Raw genomic sequence first — 15039 nt, forward strand, 5'->3', positions numbered from 1 at the left:
GCTGTGTGCACCACTTTGTATTGTATGCAGACTTTTAGACTGTTCGTACACTGATAGTAAACTGGCTGTTGTGTGTGTTGATCTTGAGTAATACGTTTGTGACATTGATTCCCTACCCTCATTACAGTATTATCCTTTTTTAACGCAATGACAGTATTGGCAAATGCAGAGAATGAGAGCGTGGGCTGCTGATGACTCCTTTTTATAATATAAGCGGTGACAGAAATAAACTATTTCAGAACACAAGTGAAATCAGCAACACAAGCTGGTTGCATTGCAGTATTGATCAGAGCCTCATTTTAAGTACACTTGAGTTGAAGCATGCAAACACTTAAAAAGCAGATAAAAATAGCAGCTTAAATATTCCTCTTAGGTTCAATCACAGGTAAGGAAATGACTAAATTGTAACTCGATGATGTGCTGCTTTTTATCCTATACTGGTCACTATAACAACAACACACATTTATGATGCTGTGTGATCGCTCACTAGTGCCAAAGGACTTATGAAGACCAAGGGGATGATGCATTGCACTGGACTGTAAGGAAGATACAGTATCAAGTCAATAGCAGGTGCACAGTAAAGATAAACAAATATCCGTTTCTATGCAGCAGTGAGGGTTAAAGGAAACCAGAGACGTCAAATTCAAATGATTTGATACTTACCCGGGGCTTCTTCCAGCCCCATAAACTCCCAAGCTGTCCTCCCGCGGTCTGCCGTTCAGCCGCGGTCAGTCCCAGTAACTGGCCCAGTCCTGTCAGTCTGGGTCTACTGGGCATGTGTGGAAGGTCCGCAAATGCACAGAAGACCCAGACTGGACACGCCTAAACCTGGTACCGAAGCGGATTGCGGCTGAGCGGCAGACCGAGGGGCTTATGAGGCTGGAGGAAGCCCCGGGTAAGTATCAAATCTTTAGAATTTGACGTCTCTGGTACACTTTAAGAACTTTATTTTCTGTTTTCCTATTACTTTCCTATTACTTAGGGCAGGGGTGTCAAACTCAAACACATAAGGGGCCAAAATCTAAAACCTACGTAGTCGCGAGCCAAATTGTTTATTAAGATTTAACATTTATTGAACGGTCTCAAATAAAGTGGTGCAACCACAGGGCTGGATCTCCGCCCCCTCCCCCTTCTGCAGAGAAGCGCAATGGAGCCGTTTTATACTTGTCTGCTCCAGGGATGTTTCAGGTCTATCAATGGTTTGTCCGTTTGAGAAGGTAAGACATTAAACTTCTCATCCATATAATATCTCATAGTAAATAATCATCAAGGGTGCCTCTCCACCAGTGTTTTCAGTATTGCCTATACCCCCAAGGGGATTATAGTCATGAGGACCCTGCAGTCCTCACAACTATCTAAGGAAGGAGACCAACCAACATCTGCACCAACAGTCCTGGGACGCATACATATGAAATCGCCGCCGGGAGACTTGGGCGCGGGATACAGCCAGTATATGGCTTATTCTGCTGCTGCACAAGTCCCGGCGGCGTTAAAAACTATTCCCCCTCTAGGTCCACGTGGATGGTGGGGAATGATATAATTCGGCTTCTAGCTATTGCTGAAGGCCAAATTATAGTGTTTTAAATGTAACTTCAGCTCCGTCTTCTGATGGTGCCGAAGTTACTCACTATGCCGCTATAGCCGTAATTCCTATTACAGCCTATGGTGGCGCCAGCTGCGCCCAAATCTCCTGCACGGTTATTACAGGGCTCCCCTGGGACGCCGAGCAGGGATGGTTATATTCCCGCAGGCTCAGACTGTGGTTACAAACCCACCCTTGTGAATATATTATTTACACACATGCATCTATATCTCTTTGTCCTGCGATACTGCACTATTAGGCTCCTGGTCTCTTGGAGGTTATGGCACTAGCGTCGTGAGGGGGGTGCGACCCGCACCAGGTGGGGTGAGATAGTGGCAGGGCAGGGGTGATATGGGGCTTCCCTGAGGGCTGAGCGCTTAGGGAGGGGGGCGCTGTTTAACAGGAAGCAGCGTGTGTATCAGCGTCTATGCAGAGGAGAAGACCAGCGGCGATTGGAACCAGGGAGGTGAGTTGCTGACACTATACAGCGCTTCCCTGGCTAACTCTGCAGTCAGAGGGGGGAGCACGGAGGGCAGCCCGGGGAGAGGAAGGGAGGAAGAGGTCGGGCTGCCCTCCCCGCGGCTGACTTCCCCCTCCATTATGGGGGGCACCTACCTAATCTAACCTATACTGGGGGGCAGCTACCTAATCTAACATATACTGGGGGACACCTACCTAATCTAACCTATACTGGGGGGCAGCTACCTATCTAACCTATACTGGGGGGCAGCTACCTATCTAACCTATACTGGGGGGCAGCTACCTATCTAACCTATACTGGGGGGCAGCTACCTATCTAACCTATACTGCGGGGCAGCTACCTATCTAACCTATACTGCGGGGCAGCTACCTATCTAACCTATACTGCGGGGCAGCTACCTATCTAACCTATACTGCGGGGCAGCTACCTATCTAACCTATACTGCGGGGCACCTACCTAATCTAACCTATACTGGGGGCAGCTACTTATCTAACCTGTATTGGGGGCACCTACCTACCTAGCTAGCCTATACTGGTGGCAACTATACTGGCTACCTATATTGGAGGCACCTACCTACCTACCTAACCTATATTGGGGGCACCTACCTCTCTAACCTGTGCAGGGGGCAACTATTCTGGCTACCTATATTAACCCACTGCCCACTGGGGGGGGGGGGGTCGGTAAATTATCCACACCGGGTGTCAAACACCCTAGCTACGCCACTGGGACGTAGAACACCTTTAAAAGCACCAATGTCTGAAGTATCACGCACTCCTATCATTTCCTACTGAACTCTCTGAACTCACCCATCAGCATTTCTGTTTTGTAACAGTACTGCGGCCTCAGATTCTCTCTTCCGCCTCTCATCCTGTTTACGCTTCTTTTCTATTGCCTTTGTAAAATAGAAGAAAAGGAAGATTATGTGGCCACAGTTGTTATGACTTTAGATACGCACAACAGACGCTCCAACTCCATTAAATAATAATGCTATGAGGAGCACAATGATCAACTGCAACCAAGGATATTTCAGTTTTTTACAGATCAGGTTAATGATGAATGACTTCAAATACTGCAAGTACAAAGCTTTATTTTGATAAATAAGGCCACTTCATGGCATTCCGTAAACATGAAATAGGTAAGGGGGGGGGGGGGGGTTGGTTGAGGGGGGTGAGCGGGGCTGTGGAGTCGGTACAAAAATCATCCAACTCCGCCTCCTCAGTTTATAAAACCGCAGAATCCAGGTACCCAAAATTGCTCCGACTCGTCTAATACCAGGGCTGTGGAGTTGGTACAAAAATCATCCGACTCCTACTCCTCAGTTTTATGAAACCACTGACTCAGACTCAAGGTACCTAAAATTGCTCCGACTCAACAGTCCTGGGGGAAAAAGGTTGGATGAGAGGAAGGGGAGTCCTGTGAGTTTGCAAAGTGGTTAGCGGAGTGTTGTACGTGACCTGCTCACAGCGGCGATACAGGCCCCCTTCAGTGAACAACTGCCGTGCAGTCAGTCAATCACTATGCGGCTTTCTGCCCATGTCATGAGACAGGGATGCAGGGATAGAGGCTGCACAGTGATTGACTGGCTGCATGGTACTTGTGCGCAGAAGGGGAGTGAAGAGGACCTGTATCCCCACCGGGAACAGGTAACATATAGTACTTTGCTCTGCATACCCACTGGACCAGGCCTCACCACCCCCCTCCCCCCCCAACCTGAATCCTGCCTCCCTCCACAATGGTGTGTGTGGGGGGGGGGGCACAGGAGCGATAGTTTGGAATTTCTTGCTAGTCATCACATTCATAACGGATGGTTTCCTTTCATGTTGATGGTGCCTTAGAAGTGCAGTGGTAAAACGGTACCTTGTACACACACTACAGGAAACTAAGCCAAAGCGGCTGTTTGCTGCCATCTTGGCCAAGAATGCTTGTTCCACACATAACTGAAGTCAGAAAGAAAAGCAGGGCAGCTGAGTAACTAATACAGTTTAAAACAAAATAAATATGGCAGCCTCCACATCCCTCTCACTACAGGGTCACTTTAAAGCGGGATTGTCACCATAAAACATCTAATTTCATCAGCAACTGGTCTTAGTGTTTTAAGTGATAGAGATGCTAATCCTACATTCAAAACTTTTTCTGCTGTTATGGTTTGGAGTTATCACATACTTAAGGAGCACTGGCCCTTTAGTAGTCAGTGCCAAACAGTTGCATGCTGGGGGTTCTTTTTATCTATAATATATTCCTCCTTTTCCATTTATTGCCCTACCTATCTGAAACACGATCCCCTGCTCGCTTGTGTTTGCAAGCAAGGCTGAGGTGACTCAGCGATTGGAGGAGAAAAGAAAAAAAAGTAAAGGGCAGAAACAACATCAGGATTTAGCCTAAACTGTGGGCAAGAGACATGGAACAGAATTTTCTTCATTTACTATATAAAGGTAGCCATACACTGATCGATTTGCCATCAGATTCGACCAACAGACAGATCCCTATCTGATCGAATCTGATCAGAGAGGGATCGTATGGCTACCTTTACTGCAAACAGATTGTGAACCGATTTCAGCCTGAAACCGTTCACAATCTGTTGTGGTGGTGGTGGTGCTGCCGCCGCTCCCCCCGCCCGCATACATTACCTGCTCCGCCGGCGCGACTCCCGTATCTCCGCTCTTCTTCTCCGCTCTGGTCTGCTCTGGTCTCCGGCATGCTTCCCTTCTTCCTGTCTGGGGGAAGTTTAAACAGTAGAGCGCCCTCTACTGTTTAAACTTCCTGCCGGGACAGGAAGAAGGGAAGCATGCCGGAGACCAGACCAGAGCGGAGAAGAGCGGAGACCCGGGAGTCGCGCCAGCGGAGCAGGTAATGTATTGCAGCTCTGTTGCGTCGGTCGTCGGGCACTCGAACGCCGCTAGCGTAGCGCTCTTTACACGCGGGCGATCGACGGTTATTTTCCGCACGGCGCGATCGACGGAATGGATCGAAATTCGGCGTGTAGCGCGAACGATTGGCAGCAGATTCGATCCCAGTGATCGAATCTGCTGTCGAAACGGGCGCAGATCGGACCAGTGTATGGCCAGCTTAACATTCACCGAAAACAAAACGTGGACAGTACAATACATGTGTTACGTAAGTAGATCAAGTATTTATCTACTTATATATGTGCTTTTTTCCCTGGCATAGTATGGCTAATCCTACGGCTTTAAATTAGGTGGTTTTTTTAAAAAAAATTCGCGTGGAGCACATGAGCATTTTAGATAAGTAACTTTAATAGATCAGGAGATTAGCGTGCGTACTGGGAAGATACCAGGGGTTAAAAACAAAACAACAAAAAGAGGTTTGGTCTGATAATCTGTGTCATGCTTACAGAACTTCCACAGTTATACTGTAGTGTGGTGTGGTTACTGCCTGGTTTGCTGGGAGCACAGAAAGGGTTAACCTCCTGTTTACATTAGTAGCTCAGAATTTGTCAGCCTCCACAGACATTTGACAACTCAAATGGCACTGACTAATTAATTGAAGATAAGGGAGAATTAGGCTGTTCTCTATAAACACACACAGGGTGGATGTGTCTGTGTTTTTCTTCTCTCCTGTGCAAGAGTTCTGGTTCGCATTACCGTAACTGTGTATCTGTATGTTCTGGAATTTCCCTCTAAAATGTGTAATAAATTACAGAAGCAATCAAATTCAGAAGAGCAGAGAATGAGTCACATCCCTTCGTACAAATAGCACCTCTTTCATCTTCATATCGTCAATCCAAGCATTCAGCAGAAATTCTATAAAAACGCCACTCACTCTTAATCTTTGAAAAAACAGATGAAAAGGCTAAAAATCCATTTCACAAATGGAACCAGAAAATCAACAGTGATTTACAAAAGCCTTCAATCATGCAGCAGTCTAGCCATGCAATGTAGTGCTATTAGCATAAATAAAGGCACACCGTTACAGGTGTGGACAAAATTGTTAGTACCCCTCCAAAAGAAAAAAAAAACACAACAGTTTCTCAAATTACTTGAACTGCACAAACATCTCTAACTTTGCATTAAGAGACACCTGACGTTAGAGGTATATGATGACTGCCATATTTATTTATTTTTAAACAATACCAGTTTCCCAGCAGTCCTGCTGATCTCTTCGGCTGCAGTGGTGTCTGAATTACACACCTGAAACAAGCATGAAGCTAATCTTGTCAGACTTCACTCAGAAACATCTGATCTGCATGCTTGTTCAGAGTCTATGGCTTAAAGTATTAGCAGCAGATGATCAGCTTGGCAGCTAGGTGATTTGTATTGTTTAAAAGGATATACAGTGCATATTTCAGCCTCCATATCCTTATCACTTCTGGTGTCCTTTAAGAGGTTTGATCGAACAGGATATTTAAAATAATAACAGAAATTAAAATGACATGTAGAAAAAAAACAAAAACATTTTCTTGTACAACCTTTAAAGCAGACCTGAACTCAGAACTTCCTCTCTGCTCTAAGGCCCCGTTCAGACTGCACGCGTTTCCAGCCGCGTTTTGGAAACGCGTGCAGGTGGCCGACACACACGACATCAGACAGTGCATAGAGTGCACTGTCTGATGTTCACACTGCATGCGTTCCGGACCTGTGTGGTCCGGGAACGCATGCTGCATGCATTTTTTGCCATTTTTTGGGATCAGCCACGCAACGCATACAAACGCGGATGGCGTGCGTTCGTACGCGTTGCGTTCCGCGTGCGTGCCCATCCGCGTTTGTAATGTGAACGCGGCCTAAAAGGTAAGCCACAGCACAATAACCTTAAAGAGAACCAGATATTAAGAAGCTAAAAGATGTTATTCATACCTGGGGCTTCCTCCAGCCCCATAAGCCTGGATCGCTCCCACGCCGCAGTCCTCCGCTTTCTGGATCCGCCGGTACCGGGTCCCGTACTTTCAGCCAGTCGGCGGCAGCACGCGGCCAATTGGCCACATCACAGAGCCTCCCGACATACCCTTACGCGTGCGGCTGCATACTGCGCAGCTGCATGCGTGAGGATATGGAGGGAGCCCCTGATTATGCAGACAATTGGCCGCGTCCGCCGGAAGTGACGGGACCCGGTACCGGCGGATCCAGGAAACGAAGGATTGCGGCGTGGGAGCGATCCAGGCTTATGGGGCTGGAGGAAGCCCCAGGTATGTATGAAATCTTTTTCTTTTTTCAAGTCTCCTTCCTCTCTGGTTCCCTTTAACCTCTTGACGACCAGCTAACGCCGATCGGCGTAAACTGGTCGTCTGCGGGTTACCATGGAAACGGCCTTTCCATGTCAGTTCACGGAGGGTGTCTCCGTGAACAGCCGGAGAGCCGCCGATCGCGGCTCGCCGGCAAAATGTAAACACGCGGGGAAGAAATCCCCGCTGTTTACATCATACGGCGCTGCTGCGCAGCAGCGCCGTAGGGCAGATCGGCGATCCCCGGCCTCTGATTGGACGGGGATCGCCGGCATCTGATAGGCGGAAGCCTATCCTTCAATGCGCAGGACGGAACTCCGTCCTGCGCATTACGGAGAGAGGGAGGGAGGGAGGTAAGGAGGCAGAGGGCGGAAATGGCTGCGGAGGGGAGCTTTGAGGAGCCCCCCCCCCCGCAAAACGCAGATGGCCGGCGGCGATCAGACCCCCCCGGCAGGACATCCCCTAGTGGGGAAAAAAGGAGGGGGGGGGGGGGAAGTCTGATCGCCCTGGCATAATACTGATCTGTGCTGCGGGCTGGAGAGCCCACGCAGCACAGATCAGGCAAATCACCCCTGGTCGGCAAGTGGTTAAAGAAAAACATTTCTGTTACAGCTTACAGAACTCTATAAGCAGACAAAGGGTTAACATCCTGTGTTTACATATTAGCGGTGTCTGTTAAAGCGGTATTGTCACCATAAAAATCAAATTTCAACAGCATCTGGTCTGAGTGTAAAGTGATAAAGATGCTAATCCTGCATTCAAAACTTGCAAAACGTTTTCTGCTGTTATGGTTTGTAGTTATCACATACTTTAGGAGCACTGGCGCTATTGCCAAACAGTGCCAAAGAGCTGAATGTTGGGAGTTATTTTTATCTATAATATATTCCTCCTCTTCCACTTATTTCCCTATCTAGCTGCTTATCAGAAACACCCTCTGATTACTTGTGTTTACAAGCAAGGCTGAGGTGACTCAGTGATTAAATGTGTAAATAAAAAAAAATTAAAAAAAAGACAGTGCAGTTGTTAGTATACACCTCATTGGAATGTCACAATGAGCAAGAGAAGGGAGGGGGAAAAAAACGAGTCAGGGAGGATATGATGTCAGCATTAGCTTGGCTAGGATTTTCTGCTTTTCCTTTATAAAATTCACAGGAATCTTTATGTGGACAGCACAATACATCTGTTATGTAAGTAGAAGTAGTATTTATCTACATATATATGTGTTTTTTATTTCTAGGTTAGCATGGGTGTCGCTTGTTCTTTAAGGCCTGCCAAATTTCTGTGCTGATACAGTCAAGAGATCAAACTACACTTGTGATTAACATATATACTCGCAAGCAAGCCGACCCGCATGTAAGCCGACCCCCAACTTTCACCTGAAAAAACAGGGAAAAATGATTGACCCCCATATAAGCCGGGGGTAGGAAATGCTGGCCGCCTTATTCCCCTAGTGTGTCCCAGTATAGCTAGTATAGTGCCCAGTATCGCTAGTATAGTGCCCAGTATAGCTAGTATAGTGCTCAGTATAGCTAGTAAAGTGCCCCAGTTTAGCTAGTATAGTGCTCAGTATAGCTAGTATAGTGCCCCCGTATAGCTAGTATAGTGCTCAGTATAGCTAGTAAAGTGCCCCAGTTTAGCTAGTATAGTGCCCAGTTTAGCTAGTATAGTGCTCAGTATAGCTAGTATAGTGCTCAGTATAGCTAGTATAGTGCTCAGTATAGCTAGTATAGTGCTCAGTATAGCTAGTATAGTGCTCAGTATAGCTAGTGAAGTGCCCCAGTTTAGCTAGTATAGTGCTCAGTATAGCTAGCATAGTGCCCCAGTATAGCTAGCATAGTGCCCCAGTATAGCTAGCATAGTGCCCCAGTATAGTCAGTATAGTGCTCAGTATAGCTAGCAAAGTGCCCCAGTTTAGCTAGTATAGTGCTCAGTTTAGCTAGTATAGTGCTCAGTATAGCTAGCATAGTGCCCCAGTATAGCTAGCATAGTGCCCCAGTATAGCTAGCATAGTGCCCCAGTATAGTCAGTACAGTGCTCAGTATAGCTAGCAAAGTGCCCCAGTATAGCTAGTATAGTGCTCAGTATAGCTAGTGAAGTGCCCCAGTTTAGCTAGTATAGTGCTCAGTATAGCTAGCATAGTGCCCCAGTATAGCTAGCATAGTGCCCCAGTATAGCTAGCATAGTGCCCCAGTATAGTCAGTATAGTGCTCAGTATAGCTAGCAAAGTGCCCCAGTTTAGCTAGTATAGTGCTCAGTTTAGCTAGTATAGTGCTCAGTATAGCTAGCATAGTGCCCCAGTATAGCTAGCATAGTGCCCCAGTATAGCTAGCATAGTGCCCCAGTATAGTCAGTACAGTGCTCAGTATAGCTAGCAAAGTGCCCCAGTTTAGCTAGTATAGTGCTCAGTTTAACTAGTATAGTGCTCAGTATAGCTAGTATAGTGCTCAGTATAGCTAGTATAGTGCTCAGTATAGCTAGTATAGTGCTCAGTATAGCTAGCATAGTGCCCCAGTATAGTCCGTATAGTGCTCAGTATAGCTAGCAAAGTGCCCCAGTTTAGCTAGTATAGTGCTCAGTTTAACTAGTATAGTGCTCAGTATAGCTAGTATAGTGCTCAGTATAGCTAGTATAGTGCTCAGTATAGCTAGTATAGTGCTCAGTATAGATAGTATAGTGCTCATAGATGCCGTTACTATGGGAACCGCTCTCTATGGTTTCCTCCGTTATCACAGCAGCGGGGGGCGCGCTGCTAAGTAGTTAGTTATCGGAGCAGGACGGGGATAGAGGAAGCGGCGCCGCCTAAGGTAATAGCAGCGGCGGCCGCGGGGGGAGCGGAGAGGGGCACCACCTACCCATGACTCGCAAGCAAGCCGACCCCCCAACTTTTGGGCCGTTTTTTGGGGGTGAAAAATTCGGCTTGCTTGCGAGTATATACGGTACTTGAAGATGAGGGGGGATTACAGGCTAGTCTCTCTAAACACACACAGGCTGCAATGCTCTGTTTTCCTTGTGTCATGTGCAAGAGTTCAGGTCTGCTTTAAGGGCAAGTGATTCCCGTAGCTTTCAATGAGACTTCTGCAAAGGTCAACAAGTGGTTTAGACAACTTTTCCTGAAAAAACCTGCTCTACCTCTGTCAGGTTTCTGCAGACAGCATATGTTTCGGGTATTTCCATATGGAAATCAGAGCTCACAGAAGGCCACTTCAGGATATTCATATTTTGTGTTCTTAGCCATCATTTTGTATTTTAAGAAGCGTTTCAGGCATAAAATTGGGCTATACCAGCTCTTTCGACAGCAACCAACCGGGATAACCTGGGGACAGCTGTGGCCAGTAGCGATCCTGGTCTGTATGGTGTGGTGGACCTGAGGTGCCCTTCGTGGTGCTCGACGTGTGCTGGATACCGTCACGGCGCATTTTGGCGTATCCACGCTTTCATCAGGTAACGTCTACAACGTCTTGCAAATGAGGTAAAGCTTTCTCACACTGGGCAATACATTTTGCTTCCAAATGTCTCAATAGTTTGGTTGACCTCGTACATCACATGTAGTCCAGAGAGACTGTATACATGAGTGCATCAAATTCTGACTCTAGGCACTGAGCACTACCCTCCAGGGATGGGAAAGCGGAACTCCGCAACATCTCTTCAAGATTTTAAATGTTTGTTTTTATAATCCTTTTTGATACAATAAAGTTATATTTAATTTTGATTACACTCGATACCCATTATTTCTAGTTCACTGAGCACTACCCCCACCCATTAAACCATTCATGGTCAATAAAACTCTTGCATTGACCTATTCAAGGGACAACATATACCGGTAATTCCAAGTATTGAACATCAAGAATCTCTAATAGAGAATGTATTAGGAGGCCTCTAAGTTACAATGCACTTCATCTATTTGGCTAATCAGTGATAGCACCATGTTTTTAGTGCACAGTGTTATCAAGAGATATCTGCTTGAAGGCATCTTCTGGGACACCCGACTTCCACCCAACCCACCTATTTAACCTAAACTCAACTTGCCTCCTCACACCTGAAAACTAAAACTAAAATATCAATTTAAATGAATACAGCACGTGACGGGGAAGAGTTGGCAGCGCTCTAAAACCAGGCCACATCTGAAATGACTACCAAAAGGGGCATGCAGAGCCCCCTAGAGGCAAATACACACTTTGTATTCAAAACATATGCTGAACTATGTACCTTATCCCTAAACTCAGAATAAAAATGGAATGCAAAATTGAAAAAGCAAATGGGCGCAGCTAGCCCCTAAAGAAAAAAAACCTACACGATTTATACAACAGAGAAAATGATTTCAAGATCATTACAGACATTAGCAAGCAAAGCACTGTGCCTGTAGGTAAGGAGCTTTGTTAGTTTTGCCCTATTTTGTAATGTTTTAGGTTTATTTTAAATAAGGCCAACATATAGATGTTGACAGTCAGTTTTGAAATGTCATACCGTGACAGATTCAGAATCTGCAGCAGAAGAGTCTTCATCGGCTTCTTGAGCAGTTTCTCGTCTTTCAGCCACCGAACCATTAGACTCCTCGTCAGCTTGTGGAGTGTCCTGCTCTGTAGGCACTCTGGTGGTGTAGCCAGAGAATGTCCCAGATACCAGCCTTTCCACCTTACTGAGGGGAAATTCATACAGGCTTTTGTAGAAGGGCTTTGGAAAGCCAAAGCAATCTGTTGCCGCTCTTACAGGTCCAGTGCCTGGGTACATCTGTATAACAGTCCCAAATCCTTAGAGAACAAAAGAAAAATCAGAACCTGAGACAGTAAATATCCTTCTCCACATAAAATGATCCATTAGTTATTGGTATTGCATGTACAGTTACCATTTCTAGAGGTATGTGCTCAATTTCATCAACATAATACAATATAACAACATTTGTAAAGCACTGTTCTCCCATAGGACTCAAAGCCCATAGATATGTCTCAGATCAATACAGAGTTACAGACTTGACTGTGTTGCAGAGGAAATAGTCAGGTGTTCATATATGCCAAACTAAACAAGTGGCTTTTCAGCTTGGACTTGGCTCCAGGAAGTTTCAAAGTATAGGGACAGAATGTCAGAAGCCTCTGTCTACAAAGGTTTTGAGATGGACCCTGGGGAAGACCAAGTTATTAGATCCTTTTGATCTAAGATTGTGGGGGATGTGATGCAATTGCAACAAGTCCTTCCGGGATCCAGGGCCCAGATTGTGCAAGGATTTGAATGTCAATAAGCCAATTTTTTTTAAAATATGTTTTATTGGGCTTTTTGTTTTAACATGTCTCCCAAAGGAGCCAAAGCATTTAAGAGTAACGGTTGCATTTTTATCCTAAAGATATCACAAATATTCCAGATGAAGAGGCATCTCTGACAGAAGTCAAAACTTTATAGCCTTACCACCCCTCCCTCCCCCCGTCACAGTCTCCCCGTCTTGAAACTTATATGTATATCATCAGAATATTGTGAATACCATTTTTTAGTGGCCTTTACATATTATAACGTTCCTGACTGTAAAGTTTAGAGCATATTGGTCATTGTTGTATCTTCAGTTTTCCCAGGCTATTTAGTAGATCTCTTTCAGCATACCATGATGTGTATTGGAATGGTTTCATCAATGTTTGAAATTCTGCTGATGAGAAAGAGTGAGAAATAAAGTTTTTCCACAACTTAAAGTAGTGTTTGGTCTTTTTTTTCTATGTATATTTGTGTCTCCACAGGGGCGTAGCAATCGGGGTTGCAGAGGTTGCGACCACATTGGGGCCCTTGGACCAGAGGGGCCCCGTAGGGCCCTCCCTCAACTGCAGTATTAGCTCTCTATTGATCCTGTGCTCATAATAATGACTTCTATAGATGCTGTGAATAGGGGTAATCATTAACAAAGTGCTCCCCATCCCCTTCTTGCACCTTTGACACTGTAGCTGCTATTGGCAGGTTTTGGTGCGTCGTATCAATTGTTACATATAGAGTGTTTGGGGGGCCCAATGTAAGACTTGAATCAGTGCCCACAACTCCTTAGCTATGCCACTGTGTCTCCATATTGTCTATATGCAAAATGTGGTGCAGCTCCTGTTTGACATCCCACACAGTCGGTATGCTGGAATAAATTCATTTGTTATAAATAACTTTGCGAGCTGCTATTATGGCCATGTGGGCTAGTGAGGAGATATTTGATTTTCTTTGGATATCCCCTAAGTCCTCATTGCCCAGCGGATCTGGAGGTGTGTTCAGCTTCTAAGGGTAACAATGGTTAATTTGCATATATTCAGCAGTGATACACTGGGAAACATCTCAAGCTCACTCCAACCTGAATTATCGCAAATTATTTTTGTTTTAAGAAAGCAAACTTTTGTTTTCCATTGTCTTGTTGGGAGAATAAATCTCGCTTCAGACCTCATAGATAGCAGAGGCATGTGTGCCCCTGCTAAACCGCCGCTATCCCGCGGCTTAACGGGGGTCCCTTCACCCCCAAATCCCCTCCGTAAAGCGGGGGAGCGCTTCCGCATTGGGGCAGGGCTAACCGCCTCAGCCCTGCCCCACGCGCGTCTGTCAGATGCGCATCTTCGCCTCTCCCCCGCCCCTCTCAGTCTTCCTTCACTGAGACGCGACTGGAGGCAGGGCTGCAGCCGTTAGCCCTGCCTCCAGGAAGGGAAGATTTACGACCAAGACTACGACCAAGTCTTGCGGGGGTGGGTTTGGGTGTGAAGGGACCCCCGTTTAGCGGCGCGATAGCGGCGGTTTAGCAGGGGCACACATGCCCCTGCTAAGTATGAGCTCTGAAGCGAGATTTATTCTCGCTTCAGAGTCTCTTTAAATAAGCATAGTTGTGGGGATAGAGGAATTGTACATTTACATAGTGAATATATATATATATTTGGACTTTTTTCCAGAAATGATTACGTGCATTCCCACAGGCAATGGACCATGTTAGCATTGTGGGTGGAACATTTAGGGCATCAAGGTTGATATCCTGGAGGTATATTTTTGTATTTGATGTTGTATGCATATTTTGCTCTATGAATCATTTTTAGATGAGATTCTCTCCATGTTTCATCTATAATCAGTGAGCGCAGAATCATTTATTGCTTATCATCTTGGATATGTTTACACCATAATTTTAAATTGTGATGAGCTATTTTTTTCCACGGATATATTCGCTAGTCTCATTTGGATGTCAGACAATGACATTTTAGGGCCGGTTCACACTTGCGGTTCCCTGCCAAACGGACCGGATGACCTGACCGGATCCGGATCGGAACCGTACGGTTCTGATCCGGATCCGATCCAGTCAGGTTGCATCAGGTGTTCATCAGGATGCGATCCGGATCCGTTTGGCAAAAGCTAGTAGAAACCGAATAAAAATGTTGGGGTCTGGGAGGTCAGCAGAAGGTGGACCTGTGGAATCAGGCCCTCCGCTGTTTAGCACTCACCTCCACCTCCGACATACTGCCAACATCTCCAGCACGTTTAAAGTCACTGCTGCTCCACTCCAAAATGCTTGCCCATGTGTCCGCATCCAAAATCGCCGCTACAATACGCATAGGAAGTGGGGTAGAACATCCGGATTTTTAGCCAGTGTGTTGTGCGCTCTCCGGTTCTCATTGGTTTGTATTGGCCGGATGGTGCAGTCCAGCTCCGCTCCGGATACGGCTGCCGGAGGAGCCGGACCAAAAAATAGCGCATGTTGGGTCTTATGCCGGAGTCCGGATCCGGTCCGGACGAAACGGACGCATGTGAACGGACGCATAGGCTTTCATTGCTATGCCGTGCGTCCGTTCCGTCCGTTCTGCATGTGGTCCGGCT

At 46.2% G+C, this 15039-nt stretch overlaps 1 protein-coding gene across 1 annotated transcript in view; it reads right to left on the bottom strand.

The window, feature by feature from the left end:
* TRMT6 (tRNA methyltransferase 6 non-catalytic subunit) overlaps window positions 1-15039 on the bottom strand; it is a 76497-nt gene that overhangs the window by 8475 nt on the left and 52983 nt on the right. The window contains exons 7-8 of the mRNA XM_068232503.1: window positions 11704-11987; window positions 2870-2955 (exon numbers count right to left, since the gene is read on the bottom strand). Coding sequence (XP_068088604.1) covers window positions 2870-2955; window positions 11704-11987 — 370 coding nt within the window. The remainder of the gene's footprint in view (window positions 1-2869; window positions 2956-11703; window positions 11988-15039) is intronic.

Source organism: Hyperolius riggenbachi, chromosome 4 (assembly GCF_040937935.1).
Source record: "Hyperolius riggenbachi isolate aHypRig1 chromosome 4, aHypRig1.pri, whole genome shotgun sequence".
NCBI lineage: Eukaryota > Metazoa > Chordata > Amphibia > Anura > Hyperoliidae > Hyperolius > Hyperolius riggenbachi.